Source organism: Castor canadensis, chromosome X, assembly GCF_047511655.1.
Source record: "Castor canadensis chromosome X, mCasCan1.hap1v2, whole genome shotgun sequence".
Classification (NCBI taxonomy): Eukaryota; Metazoa; Chordata; class Mammalia; order Rodentia; family Castoridae; genus Castor; species Castor canadensis.
The window spans coordinates 49,838,168-49,863,476 of NC_133405.1; the positions used below are offsets into that span (position 1 = coordinate 49,838,168).

At 37.3% G+C, this 25,309-nt stretch overlaps 1 protein-coding gene across 1 annotated transcript in view; it reads right to left on the reverse strand.

The window, feature by feature from the left end:
- Positions 1 to 17,635, reverse strand: part of Fam199x (family with sequence similarity 199, X-linked) — a 28,325-nt gene extending 10,690 nt beyond the window's left edge. Inside the window, exons 1-2 of the mRNA XM_020173924.2 lie at positions 17,118 to 17,635; positions 8,262 to 8,481 (exon numbers count right to left, since the gene is read on the reverse strand). Coding sequence (XP_020029513.1) covers positions 8,262 to 8,481; positions 17,118 to 17,314 — 417 coding nt within the window. The 5' untranslated portion in view covers positions 17,315 to 17,635. The remainder of the gene's footprint in view (positions 1 to 8,261; positions 8,482 to 17,117) is intronic.
- Positions 17,636 to 25,309: the final 7,674 nt, after the last annotated feature.

Below are 25,309 nucleotides of genomic sequence, written 5' to 3' on the forward strand. Positions count from 1 at the left end.
CCCCCTCCCTTACCACCCACTCCACCCCCTCCCGCTCCCCCCCTCAATACCCAGCAGAAACTATTTTGCCCTTATCTCTAATTTTGTTGCAGGTACTACTCTTTAAAACCCCATTTTTACTAACAGTCACTGATGAAGCCAAGTATATTAGTGAGTTCCAATAATTTGTATTACTTCTTTTAAAATCTCAATAATTAACAATGCTCGACTTATTCACCCTTCATCCCAATGTTATTGAGTCAGTGTTACAAAAGAATGACTACCAAATGCACACACTAAAGGCCATCTCTTTTCAGCCTTTAGTAGCTAAAAATAAAATATTTTGCTATTTTTCTACTTAATGAAAAACTTCAAGGGTTCTAAAACATAGTGAGACTCGTCTTATCACATGAAAGGCCTCCCCTACTTCAAACTCCTTTGACAAATGAGGTAGAAAAAAGGAACTCTCAAAATGCCTATACTTTCAAAATTTAAGAAAATTTTTCATTTAAATCTTTAAAGAATATCTGCTAGGTACCAGACTACATACTAAGTGCTTAAATTTGTACTTTTAGTTCTGTCTATGTGGTTTCTGTAGGGGGTAAGGAAGTATAAAAAGGTAATTAATAGTACTTTGGCCATTTTCCCGGGTAAAGTAAAAATCCCCAGAGTTCAAATCCCAGTTCCACTGCTCACTAGAGGTATGATCATGTGTAGTTTAGTTCACTTCTTTAAGTCAGTCTTCGGTAAAATGGGGAAGATGTCATTGATCTAAAAGAACTACTGAGAGGTTTAAATGAGAACATGTCTGACACACAGATGACAATAAGATGTATTTTTCTTTTTCTATATTTGCCATGGTTTTTAGACCTTTAAAAAGGTAGTGAAAGTCCTCAGAGAGTGTGACCTATTGCTAAAGTGGCTCAGTTAAGTTTCACAAGTAGTATTACACAATAACAGAAGGTGAAAAGGAAAAAGGCATTCGGGTAAGGAAAATAATTTAGTAAAATCACAGATGGAAAAAAACACACTGTGAGATTAAAAACAATATAATTATAACAGAAAATTGGTGCTCAACTGATAGGAACTAGTAGAACCAGAAGCTGTCAAATGACTTGTAGAAGTGGGTCCTTACTTTTAAACGTGTTCTAAGTATCAATAACTTGATGAAACTGGTCTGTAGGGAATATTGGTGAAAAAGTTCTACAGGGATAAAACAGAGTAAGGAAAGATTGGAATTAGACAGGAAGCTCTTGTTGTGAGATAAGCCTGGACAAGAAGTAGAAAGAAAAAAGGGAACAGATATGAAAAATAACTTACTAGTCTGTTTGATAACTGAATGGTTACTAAGGAGTCAGACAGAGACCAAAAGAAAAACAGTAACATTTCATGATCATATAACCCACCAAGGGTGACATATAAAAACTTTAAGCTGTGCACTGGTGGCTCACACCTGTAATCCTAGCTACTGAGGAGACATAGAGAAGGAGGATCATGGTTCCATGCCAGCCCAGGGAAATAGTTCTGTAGACCCTATCTCAAAAACACCCAACATCAAAAAGGGCTGGCGGAGTGGCTCAAGTGATAGAGCGCCTGCCGAGCAAGTGCAAGGTCGTGAGTTCAAACCCTGGACCACCAAAAACAAAGTAAAGTGTTACAGGAAGAGAACTGAAGCAATGGTGCAGTTGCTCTACTCCAATACCTTCATTTTACAAATAAGGAAAATAATGTCCAGGAAGAGTCACACAACTAGTGACACAATCCAAAATAGGTAGGACACAAGTCCTACCAGGCAGTCTTTCCTTGGATGTAGTTTGGAATGAAAGAATGCAATGTGGGATATAGAGTATATAGTGATCATGGAGATAAGCAAGCACAAATGTCCTTTGAAAAGACAATAGCTATTTTTCACTGTACTATGAGACATGTCACAATGCAGAATCTGTATTTTCTATGGAAACACTGTAATTGGAAGTGGCATCAGATAACATGTTAGCATTAAATAATAAGGTCACTCAAGTGGAAATGTCAAGTAGTCAATTGGACATATGGGATTAGAATAGCAGTTGTACAGCAGAATTAATTGCAATGGGTTCCCTGTATATTAGGCTAGCAATTTTCTATTTCATAACTGATAATATATTTCAGAATAAAAATGCTTAATGAGACCCATACTATATTTTTCATGGACAATATTTGATATATTTATATTATAATCAGTAATTGTGACACATAAGGGGAATTAAATCAAACCTCTGCCATATTTTCTGCAGGATGCAGCAGATTTTATGAGTAAGTTCATTTCTGTAACAGCTGATGTGTAATTTCAGATTGCACCTCTAGGTTTCATGTAGACAGCAAAATTACTCTTTAAATTTTCTAAGCTTTCTTGGTTAATAATAGAAATAATTTCTCAAGCTCTAAGACTAGTCAAATATATCTTTAAAAACGAAAGGACTATAAGCAAAGAAAATATCAGCAAAGCCAATGCTTTGATGCTACTTCAAATGCTAAGATGCTACTTCATTCTAAAGTTTAAAATCCTGCCTTATCAGGTAGTTAGCATTTCTTTTCCCAGAGAATCTGTAAATCATTAATATTTACTGTAGCAGTAACTGAAGCAGCTGTTAAAAAAGATTCAAACAGATGCAGTTTTTAATCACAACAGAGTCAATACAAATTTAAAATAGTAAATGATTTTGACTTTGTATTAATCCTAACATATAATTTGTAATTATCCTCTTTGATAATTTACTGCTTGTTATTATGAGGTCCAACAAAGACAAGACAACATTTTCAACAACCCTGAATATTTAAATGGTAGATATCCATGGTAACAGAGTAACCATACTCCAATTTCAGAAGTGAGAAAACACATCAATAAGGCAGGCCTGATTTCTGTTCCAACACTGTAGTCACTGACTTACATTAACAGTGAGTGGTTAGGATGCTTTTCTACTCTATCCACTCATGAAATGAGTGAAGAAGCCAGCAATTAAAACTTTTAAAAGACCTGTCACCTGTAACATTATGGATATGAACTCTAAATAAATCACATGAAATCAGAATAAAAATATTTCTTACAATCATCAGGACTGTATCTGATTATACTTTATTAAAGAATCCTTGTAGCCTAATTTTAAATATAACATGTACACTTAAAAAATTAGACACACCTGGGGGCATGGCTTAAGTGGTAGAGCTCTTGCTTAGCAAGCATAAGGCCCTGAGTTCAGATCTCATTACTGCCAAAAAAAAAAAAAGTACACAAGTCTTTTACTGCCATTTCCTGTATGGAGAGCAGGAAATGTTTCTTTCCCCCACTTCTTTTTACTTTATCCTGTTATACTAAAATAAATCCTTGCTAAATTTAAGAAAAAAGAAATTAGACAAAAGGATAAAAAAGGTACCCACAAAAAAAAAATCACTGCTGTGTTCTCTGTAATAGAAAAATTGAAACATAAAATGGAGAATGTTTTCACAAGTTCTGGCACATCTAATGCAGGAATATTATGCAATCACTAAAAGTATATTATGAAGATCGTGAATGTGTTAAATGAGAACATACTACAAAATTTTATCCAGAAGAAGAAACAATCCATAGCTCTTTCTATGAGGCCAACATTATGTAACCTGACAGCAAAACCAGACAGACACAAGAAAACTACAGACCAGTATCTCTTATGAATATAAATGCAAAATTCCTTACCAAGGGCTGGAGGAGTGGATCATCAGTAGAGCACCTGCTTTGCAAGCACGAAGCCCAGTTCAAACCTTCCAGCACTCCCCCAAAATTACTTAACAAAATACTATTAAATTGTATCCAGAAGCATATTAAAAAGCCTATCTATATACCATAACCAAATAGGATTTATTCCAGGAATGTAGAAGCAGTTATATATATGAAAATCAATGTAACACTATCAATTCTATCAAAGATTAATTCTAATCAATTCTATTAATAGAATGAAGAAAGAAACTACACATCATCTCAATAAATGCAGAAAAAAATTGATAAAACTCTATACCCTTTCATTAAAAAAAAAAACACTGAATAAACTAGGAATAGAAGGAAAATTCCTCAGTAGGATATGCAGCATTTATTGAAAAACCTATAGCTAACATTACACTCAATGGCAAAAGATCAAATGACCTCCCCTAAGACCAGGAAAAAAAGATAAGATTTTCCCAGGTCTACCATTCTTTTTTTTTTTTGCAGGTGTAGGGGGACAGGGTCTTATTACATAAATAGGCCAGGCTGGCATTGAACTGCCTTAGCCTCCTGAGTGATAGGATTATAGATATGATTCACCATGCCTGGCTGACTTTCACTTTTATTCTACACTGTATAATACAGCCAGGGCAATTAGGCAAAAAATAAAAGGCATCCAGATTGGATAAATAAAAAGAAGGAAAATGGTCTCTATTCACCAATGGCAAGACCTTAAACAGAAAACCCCAAAGAATCCACAGAGGGTAAAAAACTATTAAAGCTAATGAGAGAGTTCAACAAAGTTTCAGGATACAAAACTCAACATATAAAATCAATTATATTTCTACATATGCATTACCAATAAGCAATCTGAAAATGAAATTAAGACAAGAAAACTATTTACAAAGGCATCACAAAAAAAATATTTAGGAATAAGTTTAACCAGCAAGTATAAGACTTGGACACTGAAAACTGTAAAACATTGAAAGCATTAAGTAAATATAGACATTCTATGTCATTTTCATAGATCAGAATATTTAATGTTATTAAGATGGCAATCCCCTTAAAATAATCTACAGATTCAGTGCAACCCCTATCAAAATTCCAACTGTTCTTTTTGAAGAAATGGACAACCTGATACTAAAATTTGTACGGAATTGCAAGGGACCCCCCCAAAAAAGTCAAAACAATCTTTATAAAGAACAAAGTGGAAGGATTCTCGCTTCCCAATTTCAAAACTTACCACAATACTACAATTAAAACTGTTGTACAAACATATAAAAGCATACATTAAGGAAACAGAATTGAGAGCTACAAAATAAGCCCATTTTCAAAGGGTATCAAGACTATTCAATGAAGAAAATAAGGTCTTTTCAATAAATGGTGCTGGAACAACTGGATATTCACACACACAGGAATGAATTTGGGTCTCCATCCTATACTGTACACAAAAAGTAACTCAAAATAGATCAAACACCTAAATGTAAGAGGCTAAAACTCTAAGAAGAAAAATCTTCATGATCTCAGATTAGGCAATTTTAAAATTGTGACATTGTAATCACAACAAAGAATAACTACATAAATTGGACTTTGTCAAAATAAAAAAAGTTTATATATCTAAGGACACTTTCTAGTTAACAGACACTATCAAGTAAAAAGAAAATCCACAGAATGGGAAAAAAATTTTGTAAATTATCTATCTCATAAGAGCTTAGTAGCCAGAACATGGAAAGAACTCTTACAACTAAAATGACACCACAATTTAAAAATAGATGTTTCATCAACAAAGATATACAAATGGCTTATAAGCACATAAAAAGATGCTCAACGCCATTAATGATTAAAGAAATGCAAATCAAATCACAATGATACCACTTAACAACCCGAAGGATGGCTGTAAAGAAAATAAGACAAGGCAAGGATATGGAGAAATTAGAATTTTCATACATTGCTGGTGGTAATTTAAAATGATGCAGCCACTCGGAAAAACATGTTGCCAGCTCCTCAAAAAGTTAAACACGGACATCATATGATCACTCAGCAATTCAACTCTTGAGGTATATTCAAGAGAATTAAAAATATGCATCCATATAAAATATATATACATATACATATTCATATGGATATATATGGATACATATATTTTTATACATGCATCCATATATATATATTTTATATATGTATATCCATATAAATATATACATATCCATGGAGATATATATATATCCATATAAAATATATGTATTAAATGTTCACGGCTGTATTTTTCATAATAGTCAAAAAATGGAAACCACAGCTGAGCACAGTGGCTCACATCTGTGATCTTAGCTACTTAGGAGGTGAAGATTGGAGGATTACCTTGGGGGGGATGTTCATGAGGCCCCATCTCAATAAAAAAAGCTAGGCATGATGGCTTGTGCCTTTCATCCCAGATACAGGGAAGCATAAGTAGGAGGAGCCCAGTCCACACTAGCCTGGGCATAAACATGAGACTCTATTCAAAACATAATTAAAGCAAAAAAGGCTAGTAGCCTGGCTCAAGTGGTAGAATACTTGTGTAGCAAGTGCAAGGCCCTGAGTTCAAATGCCAGCACCATTTTAAAAAAAGGAAAACACATAAATGTCCACTAGCTGATACACAAAATGTGGTATTAGCCACAGTGGAATATTATTCAACTATAGAAATGAACTAAGTAGTGTTATATACTACAACATGGATGAACTTTGAAAACAGTAGTGTAATAAGCCAGACACAAAAGTCCATTTATAGAAAGTATACAGAAAGTTAAATCTATACAGCAAGAAGACTGGTATGTGCCAACTGATGGAGACAGGAGGGAGGTGGGACTATGTGCTAACAGGAATGAGGTTTCTTTTGAATGTGCTAGAAATATACTGGAATTAGTAGTGATAACTATCCAACACTGTGACTATATTAATAACCACTTAATTGTACATTTTAAAATGATTAAAATAGTGAATTTTATCTCTGTTTTTGGTGGAACTGGGGTTTAAATTCAGGGCTTCGCATTTACAAAGAAGGTACTCTTACAGCTTGAGGCACATCTCTGGCTCATTTTGTTCTGGTTATTTTAAAGATGGGGTCTTGCAAACTATCTGCCAGGGCTAGCCTTGAACCTTGATCCTCCCAATGTCAGCCTCCCAAGTAGCTAAGATTATAGGCCTGAGCCACCAGCACCTGGCTATCTCAATTTTTTTAAAGTTAAGGGCTGGTAGGATGGCTCAAGTGGTAAAGCACCTGCCTGTCAAGTGCAAGGTCCTGATTTCAAATCCCAGTATTGCCAAAAAAAGTTTAAAAAGTACACATTTTTATCAAATCCTATTCACAACAGACGTTAAATAATACAAGAAATAAAAAGGAATGGGTGTAAATTGTTTTTTTTTTCTCTTTAAAACCTCTTCAGCACAGCATTGTTTCAGTGTAGCACTGTTTATACCAAAAAAAAAAAAAGAAACCAACTTAATAAAACCATTATTAGGGAACTAATTAAATAAATTATCATACAGCTATGAAAAAGAATGAGATATATTAGTTGGAAAAAAGTATAAAGCTAAAGAGTAGATGAAGTAGGAGTCTTATATACAAACATACTTTTATCTATATAAGCTCTTAACAGTGGCAACTACAAGGGAATGGGACTTGAAGACTTTTATTTTTTAATGTCATGCCATTCTGTGTTTTTTAATTTTCTTCACTGAGACAGGGTCTCACTTCTGTGGCCTAGACCAGCCTTGAACTGACAATTCTCCTGCCTCAGCCTCCCAAGTGCTGGGATTACAGGCATGTTTCACACTGCCTAGCTATATTTGATATTTTAATAAAAACTGTTTGAAATAAAGTAATATTTGACTCCTCTTTTGGGATGTAACTTTAAGTATTTAGATGGCTTTTAAACATAACAGGCATTCAAGTTTACCTTTGAATAAAACATTTGGTGTATAGAAGGAAAGTTTCTTTAAATATTATTGTCTATTATAATCAGAAAATGGATGCTACAACAAAACAATCTATATTTTCTAATACAGTGCACTCATTATAAAACAGCATTTTCAAACAACTTACCACAAGCCATTTTACATGGTATAGGCCCCATGATAAGAAAAGAGTATTGGGAAAAACATCTCTACGTACAGAAAGAATACAAAATGACAAATTGTATTGCATTTCTGGTAACAGATCCAAAATTATGTTTATGGTAGTAATGGTTTATGGTATTAGACACATAACATGACCCTGATGTGAGTCTTCTAACGACATGAAGGCTATTTATTGTAAAGTAGGGAGAAGAAATTTGCTTGGATTCACGCACAGAAAAGTACTGATTACTTTTCTGATTATTTTGTAGATGGAAACCTATGAAAGGATTTCTGTAACATCAGAAGCCTAAAAGGTACATTAGCATAAATAAATACAAATTCCATCTAATTTTCAAATTTAACACATGTTGTAAAAGAACCTCCAGGTATAGAAATACTAGAGAAATTTACTTTGAGGTAGAGTAATCTGTACTTCTATTAGTAATGATGTCAATAAAATAAAAAAACCTACCTGCCATTCAAACTCACTATCTGACCAATCCCAGTAAGTGCTAATAGAAGAAGAGACATCACTGCAGACACTACCCTCAGGAAATAAATCAAAAGAAGTGAAGTCTTGATCATCTAATAGAGAATAGCAATCGTCTTGATCACCAACAGAAACTGATGAAAATAGCTCCTCACTGCATTCTGAGCTGGCAACACTTGTTCCACAAGAAGTTAGGTTCCACCTTCAAAAAAAAAAAAACACAACACAAAAGAAATCACAATAGGAACTACAAAATCTATATAATTTGAAGATATTAATAGGACACAAATATGAGGAATATATTTTTAGGTATGATGATAATGATTATTTTTTAAAAAGTCTTTATCTTTTAAGGAAATATATTAAGAAATTTATGAATAAAATATGTCTTGGATTTGCTGCAAAACAGTAAGTGGTTACAGAAAGTAAGTTACAGGTATAAAAAGCATGATGCTTTGAGTAATTACCAAAGCTGAGTGATGGGTACATAAGGTTCATTAGGCCATTCTCTTTACTTTCACAGCTGTCTGACACTTTTGTAATATGCTAAAAGTTATATTAAATTAGGAATAAAGTAGATCTTTCATCCATAAATGAAATATATAATATAGTGATTATGTGTAAACTCTGGAGTTGGACTGAGTTAAAATTCTTGCTGTCAGTTGCTATTTATCTGTTCTTAAGCAAATCACAACCTCTCCAACCTCCTCTCCCATCTTTTCTGCAAATTAATGCTATACAGGCTCATTGCCAAGATGTTAGAATAAGAAAGGAGGTGGAGGTGGGCAGAGATGGGAGGAGTGATCTGAGGCCAGCCTCAGAAAAAAGTTAGTGAGACCCGTCTCTAAAACAACCCAGGTATGGTGGTACCTGTCTGTAATCCCAGCTACTTAGAAGGCAGAGGCAGGTGGACAGCAGTGAGAGGCAGATCCAGGCAAAATCACAAGGCCCTATATGAAAAACAAACTAAAGCAAAAAGGGCTGAGGGCATGGCTCAAGTGGTGGAGCACTTGCCTAACAAACAGAAGGCTCTGAGTTGAAGCCCCAGTACCACTAAAAAAAGAGGTAAGATTTAAATGATTAAAATGGAAGCAATTTTATTATACAGCACTAACTAACCCATAACTTACTGGCACATTTTCCACTCACATACATATTTTTTACATAATTCATAACTATTATGTATATATATTTTAGAATGCTGTTTTTCACTTAACATTATATACGAAACATTTTTCTAAGTACAACTTGAGTATCCCTTTTGCGAAATGCTTGGGACCAGAAATGTTTTACATTTCAGAACTTTTTAGATTTTAAAATATTTTCATAAACATAATGAGATATTTTGGGGATGAGAGCCAAGTCTAAATACAAAATTCATTAATGTTTCACAAGCACCTTATATACGTAGGCTGTATAAAACTATCCCCTATTTTTAGGGTGCCTATATTTTGACTACAACCCACATAAAGGCAGGATGGAATTTTGCACTTGTGGTACAAATGTGGCATTCAAAAAATTCTGGATTTTGAATTTTTGCATTAGGGATGTTCAAATTGTATATTATGTGAAATCATTTTAATATCTATATAATATTCCACTGATTGTATAACTTATTTACCTTATTCCCTCAATAACAGATATGTAGGTGTTTTTCAATTTTTTGTATTATATATAATGAGATGAGACTTTTGTTCATAATTACTTGTCTTATAAACTATCTCAAGATAATTGCTTAAAAGGTAACTACTGAATCACAGAATATGAACATTTCTAAGGGTCATGGTTCATTTAGTCAAGTATCTTTCTGAAAGACTGCACCAATTCATGATCCTCAAAGGAACATAAAAATTTGTCTAGGGCTTGGGGATATAGTTTAGTGGTATATGCAAGGCCCTGGATTTAATCCCCAGGACCACATACATGAGTGTGCGCGCGCGCACACACACACACACACACACACAGTTCATCTCACCACAACTGAAATTCTTATTTAAAATTTTTAAACCTGTCTCCTAGGACAGAAACATTTTTATATATTTTTATTTTCTTTATTACTAGCAAGACCAACATTTAAAATATGTATTAACTAGGCCAGGCATGGCAGTACGCACCTGAAATCCCGTAATCAGGACTTAGAGAAACAGAATCTTGAATTTGAGACCAGTCTGGGCTACATAGCCTGCCCTGTCTCAAAATAAATAAGTAAATAAATACGTATTAACTGTTTTTGCTACAGTGTTTATCCATATGGTAATGTTTCATTACTTATTTTATGAGCTCTTCATGCATTAAGGATATTAACATTTTGTCTACAGAATTTGTTATGGAAATTTTTTTTGTCTTGAAATCTATCAATCTGTTTTCTTTTGTAAATTTCAACTAATCAGATACTATAAATGAGATAATCTTTATTGCTTTGTCAGTAGCATAAGGAATTAATCCTTGAAATGATTTACTATTTTCAATCCTAATAAGCTACTGAAAATGACTTCCAGAAGAAAAGCTTGTTATTTATCTACTATTAAGTTGTTTCTCATCCTTCATTAAATTCTCCTGAATTATGTAGTTTTTAAGACTTCCTCCATTATTTTGTATGGCTAATATTAAACTCAAAAATTCAGGAGTTATAAAATTTTGGCCCCTGGAAAAATTTTTATGGTATCTTTTACTTTGAGTTAAAGGTAGAGCATTTTAAAGCACTGTATACCAGAGCTTCAAAAAGGTACACACACACACACACACACACACACACACACACTACATAAACTATGTAGTTCCATAAATAAAAATTAGGTACCAATAAAGTTTTATGAACCTAAAATTCATCTAAGAACTCTAGAATACTCTGTAATATTAAGTTTCATCATTGCTTGCTCAGTAGGCAATATCCTCATTAAAAATAACAAGCCTAGAATTAACCAAATTTCTCAGGCCTTGCAAATAAAAACTTCTAAACAGTGATCACATGCTCGCTTCTAGGCAAAGCAAGCCACTCATATACTATGTACTGAGCAAATCATGCAGTATTGGGGTTTGAACTCAGAGCTTCATACCTGCTAGGCAGGCCTACTGCTTGAGCCATACCTCCAGCCCTTAGATAATTGCTTTAATTAGAATTTCTTTTCATCTTGAAAAACCCTGTGGAAATGTGCTTACCTTCATGAATAATAATGACATTCCTTTAAAAAAAACTATCACATTTAATAAACTAACCATTAAATCACTGACAAGAGTCAGGAATTTGCCTTGTTTTATGCCCTTACCTTAGGGCAAAATCTGTATGTTCTTCAGTTTTTCAGATTAATGACTGTGTAACAAGATTCTAGATATTCTCAGAAGTCTTTGCTTTTTTTAATTGTCAGTAGCAAGTAAAACAGTCTCAGCAGAAACAAAGCACTTACAAAATAGAAAACCATTTTTATTAAAGACTTTTTAATTCTTTATTTTCTAATTTGCAAATATTTTTATTAGTATTTTAAGGCAATGCGGTTATATAAAAACAAAGTACAAAACACTTTTATCCATTTCTGGTGGGAGTATAAGTTGATATAATCTTTTTGAAAAGCAATATGGTACTGTATGTATACCAGAGCTTCAAAAAGGTTCATTCCTTTGGACTCAGTAAATCTTCTCCTAGAACTCTATTCCTTTCACCCATAGAAATTTGGAAAAAAGATGTATGTACAAACATGTCCAAACAAAATTACTTATAATAGCAAAAAAGGAAAAGTAAATGACCCCAAAATATGAGGAGTAATTAAGTGACATAGTCTTAATGATGGTATTTTTATAATCATCAAAAACCATACTTTTGGACTACTGAAAAAGAAAAACACTCAACAATGTAAATACAAATAAGCAATAACAAATAATATATATGATCTGATCCTGATTTTTAAAGTTTATGTAAAAGTTGAACATTCCTAACCCAAAAATTCAAAGTTTAAACTCTTCAAATATCTGAAAAGTCTGAACACCAAGTTTCCATCACAAGTAGAAAAATTATGACTTCATATAATAGGACGCAGTCAAAATTCAGGTGTACTAGTTTGTGAAATTACCTTCAAGGTATGTGTATAAGGTACATATGAAACAAATTAATTTTGTATTTAGACTTAGCTACCATCCCAAGATATCTCATTATGTTTATGAAAGTATTCAAAAATCTGAAATCGAAACACTTCTGGTCCCAAGTGTTTCAGAGAGAGGATCTTAATGTTCTCTCTATGTGCACATAGAGAGAACATTAAGAGAAACATCAAAGTACTGATAATTGTTGCCTCTGGGAGAAGGGATGAGTAGTCTTTCTAGTTTTTTATACGCCTTCAATTGTCTATAATGAACTTTTAAAATTTTAAGGATGATTTTTTTAGACTATTGTAATAGTTTCAAACTTTCAATGAATGTCCAGTGTACATACTGAATCATTCAAATTTACAATCCCTTCCATCTTATTCCACTAAAAGACAGTTGCCTAACACTAATTCTAGCTATAACCATAACAGTATTCTCAAAGGAGACTTTCCCTAAAACCCTAAAAGAAAAATGTTGACAAGAAGCCTAATGAAATGGTGTTTAACTTAGTAACTAGATTTGCTCATCTTATGAGCAAATACCTTTGTATTTTCACCTTCTCTCTTTCCTGTAGCCTGCTTCTAAGGAGCTAAAATATTCTTGAAAATCTAAACAAATAAAAAAATGAATTATCACTACATTCCCTGCTAAATTTATTAAAAGCTTCCGCTCTGTCAATCATTATAACCCATGGTTCCACTCCTATCATACTACTGGAATTTCTGTTGATTACTCTCAAATCTGTATTTCTAGCTTTGAAATTTCTCTAAAGCCTGAACTCCCCACTCTAAACTTCTCTCAAAAAGTCCCTAAACTGACCAAGTGGCTCAAGTGGTAGAGTGCCTGCCTAGCAAGCATGAGGCCCCAAGTTCAAATCCCAGTAACATAAAAAAAATTTTTAATTTTAAAATCATGCCTGTAATTCTAGCTTCTCAGCAGGATCATACATTTGAAGCCAGCCCAGGCAAATACTTTACATGACCCTATCTAGAAAATACCCAACACAAAAAAAGGGCTGGTGGCATGGCTCAAGTGGTAGAGTGCCTGCCTAGCAAGCCTGGGAGCCCTGAGTTCAAACCCAGTACCACAAAAAAAAAAGTCCCTAAACCAAATTCCTCTCACATGGTTCTCCCACCTGCAAACCATAGCTCTTCTGTACCTCCAATTCTATACCTAGATAGGAAAATTATGGTAGGTACAAAAGGCACACAAAGGGTACTGGGGATGTAGCTCAGTGGCACTTCAAATGCCTAACATGCACGAGGCCCTGGGTTGATTTGTAGCACCACACACACACACAAAAAAACACCCAATGATCTTGGGATTTTCCAGTTAGTGGTGAGTGAATATGAGGCTCTAACTGAGTAACTGATTTATTCAATAGTTCATTTCATACTCTGCTGATAGGGTATACAAAAATAAGGAATGTCCTCCCATATACTTTTCACAATTGTTTAATGTCAAGGTACTGATAACACTTTTGAGAGATGGAAAATAAGTCATGTGGTAATTCATATTAATCTCTTTCATCTCACAATCTAATGACAGAATCTATCAATGTCATTAGAATTTTTCTAACTTGCTAAATGACACCCCTTTTTGGTAGTGGTGGTAGTTGCAGTAGACATGGATAGTGTACAAAACAAGCCTTTATGGAACTGCTGAATAAAAAAAGCCTCTATTTACAACAGAAAAACCCTGTCCCCTAAACAAAATAAAATGTCTTAAACACAGAATAAATTTAACAATAGTATTTTAAATTTTAAGTCCATTATTCTTTTTTTTACTTATTGAAATTTATATTAGTTTCCCAAAATTCTAGAAAAACCCAACTGGGTCATAAAATTCTAAAAGACACTCATAGGAAGATATGATTTTTTTGAGACAAGGTCTTGCTATTTTGCCCAGGGTGGTCTCAAGAATTCTCCAGCCTGAGCCTCCTGAGTAACTAGGACTATAGGTGTGTGTTACTTCATTTGGTTGGAAAATGTGAATTCTAAAAAATTGCCTATGTCCATGTAATTTATTTTCTACTCAATTTAGACCAGTGACATGCCAATCTATGTCATATGTGACTCTAATCTGAACACTGCATGCATTCAACCTCAGAGACCTTTAGTGCCATGATTCTCTTGGTTAATGAAAATTGCAAATACAGATTAGAGTCCAATAAATGAGCAGGCACAAAACTGTCATCATCAGAAGGTCCTTATCAAGGGCATTACTTAAACATTCTTCCCACTTTCTTATACAGTAACAAGGGGACGCAAAATAAAGGTAAATCAAATATCTACACACTGACTTTCTCTATACAATAAAATTTAGTTTACAATGACTAAACTCAAAGTAGAATTTTAATATTCAGCTATTCATATCTGATTTTTAAATTGTTGCTTGACTTGGCAAACAATGTGAAGAAAAAAACTGACACATAGAACTGCAAAATAAAAGAACTCCCTAAACTAAATTGAGCCCACATATATGACTTAGCTGTTTGCTTCTCCCTGAAAAGAAATGTCTAGAAGCATATGGTCGGATCAAATACCATCTTGAGGAGTGGTAAGAAGGCAGAACATTCCAGAAGGAGAAAAGATTTAAAAAACAAGGTATCTTAGGGCAGAAACAACATCTGTTGTAATATTGCTAATTCTGCTTTCCTTTTCTGCTGAAAAGGATACAGAGCATGAGACCCCCTGCTATCATTCCAAAGTAGGGTAGGAGAGGGGGGAGATTTAAAAATAGCTGACTGTAAGTCAGAAACATAATGCTTGAGCCCAGCAGCTCCTAGCTACTCCAGATGCACAGATCAGGAGGATCACGATTGGAAGCCAGCAAATAGTTCTGGTGACCCTATTTTGAAAAAACACATCACAAAAAGGGCTGGTGGAGAGGCTCAAGGCACAGGCCATGATTTCAAACCCCAGTATAAAAAAAAAAAAAGAAAAAGAATGCTTGAGTTGGAAAAACTGTGGCTTAACAGGAACCTCCTACCCTCACTGCCCCATTCTAGAAAATAGCCTTGACCTTATCAGTCTTTAAGGGGAAAAAACACAAAGTAAAAATAGATAGGAGGAGGGAGAACAGAACCGACTGTAAGAAATGTGCTTCACTTCCCATCACCCCCACCCATCTTGGCAATGCTTACCATGAACCTCTGCCCCCACTCCCTTGTCCTCAATCATCAGAGCAGTCTAATTCTAAAACCATTTAACTTTCTTGGTTATGTGACTTGCTCTACGTGCTGCAAAACTTAAATTCCAAATATGTGCAAAAGCACTCTTTTCCATTACTTTTCAATGTAAATAACTTGATTTAAGCACACTTGACTTTGTCAATGTTACATGCATGCTAGTTGTACAGCATGCACTAAACTTCTGTGAATTAGTGTAAGAAATTATCGTGACCACTGATGACAATGGACCCATTAGTTCTAATCCAAGTTTCATCAGTGGCTCCAAAGGAGTAGTCTAGGTGTGACAAACCTTTTGCCAGATGAGGTTTTATGACCTTCAATTCAGTTTTTTTCTCTCTAGGCCTGTTTCTTCGTTTTTGCAACGAGAATTTGGAATATTTGTAAGAAATTTACTGCCACTTCCTTTTGAAATGTGTTATACCGATGTTCAGAATGATTAACTTGATGTTAACAGATGTTATTCTTTTTTCTGAAGACTAAAACTTTCCTTTAAGAATCATACTTAGCAGAAGAAACTCAAAAAATCTAGATAGATTTAAGGGATAGGAAGAGAATATATACAAAAGTCATTAAAATGTGGAAGGATTTGATCAAGCTCACATAGTAAACCTGGATCAGAAATCCAAACTAGATTCCGTATCACCAGTATTTCCTATACTGAATCCTTGTCCTACTCCCTTTGCCCACACACTTCCCCAGCCCTTTGTATACTTCCAAATATCCACTTATATTAAAAGTTGAGGTTATATGGAAAACACCTTCAAATCCTCCACAACATCTGGTATAACGTTTAGATGCTTGTACGAGAGAATTCTCCAGAACTCTGCCTTCCAATAAAATCAGTTTAGGAGATTCACCCTCTGAAGGAATCCGTATAAACAAGCCCTGTGCCCCATGCCCCACTGAAGGAGCAACCCATGGATATGTTACAGCAAGGAATCTTCCAGATTTAAACTTACACATTTTGGGAGGGCCTATAGAGCCAAGCAAAGAATTTTTCAAAAAGGAGGGAGGAGAAAAAAAGAATCAACCACCTTCTTGGCACTCCGATTAAAAACTGGGGTGGGGTATGGATAGGACTATGGAGTTAAAAGTTGGGAAAAGGAAGGGTCTAGCTTTAAAAGTACTCTTTCAAAGGATTCATAGATTTTGTGCCATACAAAATCCACTGCTATACCGGAAACGGAAGGGGTTAAACTTGTGCAGATGGATGGAAACGGGGGAGCATTTAAAAATCAAGAGTTGGGGGTTTGGAGTTCTGAGGGTACAGATGGAGAGCAGGGCTACAGGAGAAGATGGAGAAGGAACTGTTACAGCCAGAAGATCAATGGGGAAAAGAAAGCGAGTAAAAAGCCGGTCTTATGGAAAACCGGAGGTCAGGGGTGAAAACTGGGAGGGCGAGCAGAGAAGGCGCCCAAGAAGAGCACTGGTCAAAGGTGGGGGGTGGGGCGACTGAAAGCTCAGCCCTGGGCGAAGGACCAGGAACAAGGTAGGGGCGCGATCCGGCATTCTCTGGCAAGAGGCAGGGGTGTGGGAAGTCCATTCCGGCTCTCGGAAACCCTTCGTACCTGTTGGTATGGAAGCGGTGGAGCGGGTCGGTGCGATGGCAGGAGGACAGCTGGCATCCGAAGTCGCTGATGTCCAGGCAGCCCGGTTCCTCGCTGGGGCAGGTGCCCGCCCCGCGAGGAGGTCCCAGGAGCGGGAAGGGTTCCTCGGGGGTTAGAAACTTCTCGTAGGAAGTGGTGGCCGACGTCTCATCTGACATGGTTGGAGACGGTCTGGCTCCGGCTCCCTCTCTGGCCTTGGGCTGCTCCCGCGACTGACCCTGCCCCCACTCTAACCTGTCCGCGGTCGCGGTTGCTCCGGGCTGTGCCCACCGCAGCTCAGCTCACTGGCAGGCCAAGTGCCTTGGTTCACCGCTGCCGGAGGAGTGAGGGGCCTTCCACAGGGTGCTCCAGGACACAGCAGCCCACTGGCCACCCAGTCAGCGCCTCAGTGGCCTCTGCAGCCACAGCCGTCGTCTCCGCTGCAGCGCGGCCCAGCCCATCAGCGCCGTGCCACCGCCCGGTCTGACGGGCCCCGCCCACTGCGCTCGCAGCTCGCAACTGCGGCAGTTGGCCCTACACTCGCCGGAGAGGAAGAGCCGCAAGAAGTCGCGTCCCTTGCCCCCTGCTGGAGCGGAGGAGTAACTGAACCTTCGCGGCCGCAGTACCACGTGACTGGCGTGGACCGCCCCGCCCGGTCTCGCCCTCTAAGCCTCGAATCAGGAATTGGGGCACTGGAAGGGCAGATTCCTCTTAAAACTACCTCTGCTTTTTCACTTGATTACTAAATAGCAACCGCAGCCTAGAAAAGGGACTTGGCTAAGGTCACACTGCGGGTGCGTGAGAAAGAATCCCAGATGCCCTTGTTCCCAGCACACTCAATCACTCCGTTCAATTCAACAAGTATTTATTGAGCTCCTACAGTGTGTGTGCCCAGCACAGTGCAATGAGCTGTAGGAGAAATGGGTCAAGTAGGAAAAAAAAAATAGTCCCTGCCTCACTCTTAGTCATCTCATTCCAAGAACCCTATGCTACAGCTACCAGGCTATTCAGAGTTGCTGGACACGTAGTGTTCTTTTGTGCTCTGTGCCTTGGCTCGCATTATGCACTGCGCTTGGAATAGCCTACCATTTCTCCTCTGCTAATCCTTAAAGCACTGGCTCAAATGCTTCCTCCTCAGTGAAGCCTTCCCTAACTCCCAAAGGAGTTTCTCTCAGACATTCTCGCTGTTGGTCCCCGCGGGCCCCCACTCCCACTGAAATTGTTATGAACCTTAACTTGGTCAATTTATTAGGTGCCACATACTGTTCCTCCCCTCCCATTACTTCTGTTTTCTCCATGTTCTAGGCAAACTGTTCCAGATCTTGGATGCATAATTTTTTTACTTGTATTCAGAGGAAAACCCAACATCATCAAATTCTTATGAACACAGTTTTTAAAATAACCCACTACTATTTTATGAAAGGAAGCATTTGTTTTCATATAAAATGATGGCATAATTTTCAATAAAGACAATACTTTGCATTAAAGACAATTGGCTTATGGAAAACCTCATTCCATTGATCCTCGAGGGAAATAGAGATCCCAGATGTAATAAATGTGAAAAGTGAAAGAACACAGGATAAAGAGGAGAAAGTGGCAAGAAATGTGAAGATTCGTCACACAAACAGACCACTCAGTGTTAACCTGGGCTGTGCCCTACCAATGCAACTTATAATGAAAACAACTCCTGCATCACTCTACTCCTTTCTTTTTTTTTTTTTTGTGGTTCTGGGATTTGAACTCAGTGCCTACACCTTGAGCCACTCCACCAGCCTTTTTTTGGGATTTTTTTTCAAGCTAGGGTCTCATGAACTATTTGCCCAGGTTGGCTTCAAACCGCAATCCTCCTGATCTCTGCCTCCTGAGTAGCTAGGATTACAGACATGAGCCACCAGCACCCGGCACTCCTTTAAAATACATGTAGTCAATCCTGAGTACCCACGAAGTATTGATTCCAGGACCCCAAAGATAGGGAAATCCGTGGATGCTCAAGTCCCTTATATAAAATGGCATAGCATTTTGCATATAACATACATTTCCCCATATACTTTAAATCATCTCTACATTACATGTAATAGCTAATACCATGAAAATAGTTGTTATGCTGTATTGTTTGAAGAATAATGACCAGACAAATCTGTACGTGTATGGTACAGATACATTTTTCAAATATTTTCCATTCACAGTGGCTGAATCCCAGGATGTGGAGCCTGCAGATAAGGAATGCTGGTTGTATTCTCTTGCTTCAGTTATTTAGTTACCTGATGATCTTGAGTGTTTTCTTTCATTTCGATTGAAAGATGCTACATTGCATTGGGAATATGACTTTCAAAATCAATTATTCATTAATGGTACAGACCAGTGTAAAAATTGTGGACAGATGGTGATGGTTTGACCTATGATCCCCAATGCACCAATCCCCAAGGGTCTAGGGCTAGTGAGGTCTAATGTGGCAGAAACAAGAATCGAATTGTCCAAACGAAACAAGAGTTAAGTGTTACATGACAATGTTTGGTACTCAGGTGATAGCACCAGAAACTATTAGTTGGAAGCTAACAATATGGTGTGAACCTAAATATGTATCTGTTTTATACATATTATAAGAGGTGGGTTAGCCGTTAGCCGGGTGTCATCCTGTAATTCTAGCTACTTGGGAGGCTGAGATTGGGAGGATTGCAGTTTGAGACTAGCCCCAGCAAAAAGTTCTGGAGACCCTATCTGAAAAATAGCTGGGCGCAGTGGTGTGTGCCTATCATTCCAAGCTACTTGGGAGGCTGAGATTGGAAGGATCATGGTTCCAGGCCAGCCTGAGAAAAAAAGTTTGCAAGACCCCATCTCAACAGAAAAAAAGCCCTGAGTTCAAACCTCATTACCTCCAAGGAAAAGAAAAGTGGGTATTTTTCAAACTGAAATCTTTTTTTTTTTTTTTTTGGTGGCATTGGGGTTTGAACTCAGGTCTTCACACTTGCTAGGCAGGTGCTCTACCACTTGAGTCACTTCACCAGGCATTTTCTTTGCGGTGTTTTTTTTTTTTTTTTTTTTTGAGATAGGGTCTCTCAAACTATTTGCCCAGGGCTGACTTTGAACCTCAATCCTCCTAATCTCTGCCTCCTGCATAGCTAGGATTACAGGCATGAGCCACCAGTGCCTGGCTTCAAACTGGAGTCTAATGATAGAATCGGCGTTTTCTGCAAGCACTTTTTTTTACTTTTGCATATAATTTTAAGCATATTCTGGAATATCTGGATAATCACATGATAAACTGCTCCCATGTAATTATGATGCTTATTTGAGTCTGTTTTCACAATCAAGCTGGCACAAGGTAATACTACTTTAATCGTTAACAGCTAGTGAGAAAATAAATGAGGCTGTCCTCATACTTCATGGCTTGCCATACAAATGAAAGCTTGCAGTAGTTTGAAAGAAGAAAGTGTTGGGAAAGTGGAATTCTCACAAGACTCTCTTATAAGCATGCTGAAACGCAAGAGCAAATTCTGGCCAGTTCACATTTCTCAGGGCCTGAAATAACTGCTGGACTAAAATATGCTAGATTCAAGGTTGTGTCTTAATAAACATTTAAATAACAACTGAAATCATGCTGTAGTTGCCTAATACTGCCCTGCAAAACAGCACCAGGCTCAGATAAATAGAAACCTCATGGGGAGCAAGAACTTTGAGAACTCTCTAGGAGCCTCCCACATAGCAGATGAAATAACTGCTGGACTAAAATATGCTAGATTCAAGGTTGTGTCTTAATAAACATTTAAATATCAACTGAAATCATGCTGTAGTTGCCTAATACTGCCCTGCAAAACAGCACCAGGCTCAGATAAATAGAAACCTCATGGGGAGCAAGAACTTTGAGAACTCTCTAGGAGCCTCCCACATAGCAGATGATTTCTGAAGTTTTGATATTAAGAACATTGAGCCCACATGCATTTAACATTTCTAAGGCTGACCATCTCATTTGTTTTAACAATGTTTCCCCATGCAGACACAATAGTAACATCAACTAAAAAACAATTGTTTCCACCACCTCTTTTTTGATAAGGTAAAATAGTAAGTCTTTGTCCAAGGGCCTCTGAAAATCTCAAAGATAGTTTTTAGTTGCAAAAGATAGCTATAAAGTTATTTTATTTCATTTTATATTCAGGATTCAATTTTAGGAAGTAAAAAGTTGTCAGGATATTTGAACATTGAAAATAGGATAGTTGGTGATGACAAACAATAGTTGGCTACTCATTTGGAACTACATAAAAAACACTTAAAAATAAACATAGATTATGCACTTAAATAGCTTGCTGGGCACCCATGGCTCATGCTTGTAATCTTAGCTACTCAGGAGGCAGAGATCAGGAGGATTGCTTGGGCAAATAGTTTGTGAGACCCTATCTCAAAATTATCCAACACAAAAAAGGGGTGATGGAGTGCCTGCTTAGCAAGCCTGGGTGAGACCCTGAATTCAAACCACAGTACCACAAAAAAAAAGGAACCATAGCTCTGGGGCTGCCAGATGTAGCTCAACGGTTAGAGCACTTTCCTTACATGTACAAGATGCTGGGTTCCATTCCCAGCACCAGCAAAAAAAATAGTTCCCTCATAAATGAAAAAAAGTTTTCTTAACTAATTAAGGACACAATAAAATCAACATAAAGTATATAAAAGTATTCTGGCAAAACATAGACTCTTTTCTATCCAGATTTCACAGAAAAATCCTCCATAGCATAGATGAGGAAATAAATAGTAAATAACTGTTATGTCATGCACTGTACTGTGCTAAATCCTGGAAATATAAAATGAATGAGACATACTCCACATCTCCTAGAATTTTACAATTTAATATATTGCAACAAATGTGGCAGATTGCTGATTGTCCATCACATAGTCTTTCTTCCTACTCCTTCTAAGTAAAGGAAGTCTGATTTGCCTGGAGATATATGTGAACCAAGACCTAAGAAAAACACTTCATTTACAGCCTACATTTCATAGGGGTGCACATGTGACTAAATATAGTCTGTGTGTGGGTAGAAATTGTTGGGGGGGAGCAGGCGCCTGTGGCCTATGCCTATAATCCTAGCTATTTGGGAGGCTGAGATCAGGAGGATCATGGTTTGAGGCCAGCCTGAGCAAATAGTTCACAAGATCCCATCTCTAAATAACCAGAGAAAAATGGACTTGAGGTTTGACCCATGTGGTAGAGTGCTTGCTTTGCAAATGTGAACCCTTGAGTTTAAACCCCAATCCCACCAAAAAAAAAAAAAAAAAGAAGAGAAGGAAGAAGAAGAAGAAAGAAGAAAGAGAAGAAGAAGAAGAAGAAGAAGAAGAAGGAGGAGGAGGAGGAGGAGGAGGAGGAGGAGGAGGAGGAGGAGGAGGAGGAGGAGGAGGAGGAGGAGGAGGAGGAGGAGGAGGAGGAGGAGGAGGAGGAGAAGAAGAAGAAGAAGAAGAAGAAGAAGAAGAAGAAGAAGAAGAAGAAGAAGAAGAAGAAGAAGAAGAAGAAGAAGAAAAAGAAGAAGAAGAAGAAAAGTTGTTGGGTGGGCCCAAGCATCAAATTTTTGTCTGTATATATGTGTATGTAGGCAGGTATGCCTGGTGGGGGAGAATGAAATAGTGGTGTTTATGAAGCTGCTAAGTTGAAAGAACATTTTGCATTGCCTTCTTATTCATCCTTGCCTAGGATATGGATATTATGTTTCACACTTAGTAATTTTCAACCTGCACTTTCTCAATTGTTTTCAAACTTAACATCAGTCGTACCCAGTAACTGTACACTTCTACAATATTTTGACTGGTGTTCCTGATGAGGAGTGTATCTTCTGACTCGTGGCAGAATTATTAATTTAGGGTGTATATTTGAGGGTTTTTTTGAGACAAGTCTCGATATTTAGTGCAAGGTGGCCTTGAACTCAAAATCCTCCTGCTTTAGCTTCCTGAGTGCTGGGATTAAAAGTATGTACTGCCACATTAGATTGAGGGTTTATTTCTATTATTTGTAAACTGGAGATCTGTATTGTTTTTGTAACACTTCTAGATTAGCCAGGGCATTCCTATCAGGTATCCCTCAGGCTCATTCTTAGACTCTCTTCAATAACGAGTGGTTCAATTTACCAGAAATAAAACAACTCGCAGCTGATAAATAAATTTAGGATTCAAGCTATTATAACAAAAATACCTATCACAAAAGAATTGTAAGGCAATCAAATTTTTAAACAAGTGCCTCTTTCTAATAAGAACTCTTCACACTCTGTAGTGAGAATTACAATAAAGATTAATATGTATTCATTTCTAATTTGACAGCATGTAGTATGTTGGTGTCACCAAGACTGGAAATATTAAGAATTGGCTTGGTCTTGTTTTCATGTGAGTTAGAGCATAGGTCTAAGTTTGATTTAAGGGACTCTATCCACTTGTACTTAACTTGCTCCTGACTTCCTCAGAGATAGATATGGCTGCTCTGCCAACAATAGGGGGCTTATGTAGGGCCCTCTTTACATAGACCATTGACAACCAGGAGATAAGCATGGGTCCTAGATAGGGTTCCCTAGAAGCAGAGCCTCAACTAAGCCAGCTGGAAATCAGCTTTCACACGATCCCAGTATGGGCTCTGAAGTAGGATTTACTCTGAGATTGGTCAATCTTAAGGCAAAGTGACCTTGTGCCTTATAGCCTCCTCATCAGACAGTCACTGGCTGCAGGTCACAGGGTTGTGTGTGGGGTGCGGAGGTTGTATAGCAAGCTTGCAGCATGAAAGCTCTTCTCACAGTGTGCAATTCTCCACAGATGGAAACAGCTAAACTTCATAGTTAATACCTACAACTGCTGGAGGATGGGTCTGTCTTGTAAAGGGACATGAACTAGTCTCCAGCAGTGTATATATACTGCAGTATAAAAACATTGTCATATATATGTGTGAGGGCCCTAAAATAGCCCTCAACAATCATACCTGAAACATATTGCAAAAAGCACTGCAGAGGGCTGAAGGAGTGACTCAACTGAGCCTACCTAGCAAGCCTAAGGCCCTGAGTTCAAACACCAAATACTGCAAAAAAAAGCACTGCAGAACCTGAACATTTAAACTATATGACATTGTGTCTAAAAATATAAGTACAGCTAGGGCTACTAGGAACACATCTCCATTTCTGATATTGGATTTAGGAATATCCTCTCCCTTACCTACCCCTTTTACCCTTTTACTAAGCAGTAGCAGCTGGTGGTAGATTCTGTGATCAGGGTAAGAGGTGAAAGAACTGGGTTGGTTAGGAGAATTAAAGGCAGATGAAGTCTCTGGAATGAGGCTATGGGGTTTAGGGTAAAAGGAGCTGTAAGGGCACAGTCTCTTGTTCAGTATGAGACCAATTTCCTCCCTTTGTTCATTTCTACTGGGCTTAGAGACATCCTTGTCAGCTTCTCTTTCCTCTGCCAACACTTTGTTGGCACCAGGATTTTTGCCTTTCTTGGCCTCTGGAACTGAACATTGTCAAACATAGTTTGACAATGTTTCTATTTTAAAATTAGAAATAATGGGAAAAATTAAATAGTAAGCCTTCCTGTGCTATCTCTGTCCTTTTCCTTTCTAAATTTAGTCACTTCAGAGTGGCCAAGCCCAGACACATATGGTGTTGTTGGGCATTGGGGAGAAAAAACAAGATTATTCATCTACAATTCAAACCCAGAGGATTTCCTGGGTGTGTAGGCCAATGAGCTCTGAAATGCCAAGAGGGAGTGAAGAAGAAAGTCAGGGCACCACAAAAGCCTTACACAGGTGGGAAAAAGGCAGTGTGCTTCATTGGTCTTCAGCAAATGTGGGTTCTTGTCTTCTTCCTCCTCTGTCCCTTCACCATCACCAGTCTTTCCCTGAAAAAGATCACTGTGGACTGCCTAAGCATAAGTTGCTAAGTAAGAGGGGGTGAGTGTAAAGCAAGAATAAGGAGATCCTGGTTACTGTAGACTCTGAGAATGAGGAAATTCCTGTTTTTTTAATCTGGGAAAGAGGGGATTTCCCTGTTCTCCTGAGGCTGAGGCAGTAATGTTTGACCCTAGAGACTGCTAATATGGAAATTACCACTACTACTTTGGCTGGTCAGAAAAGCATATTAAGAGTCTCTTGGTACTGTTTGAAAATAAGCAAAAATTTTGATCATATCCAAGCTTTGTACAATGGTGGAGTAAGGTAAGGA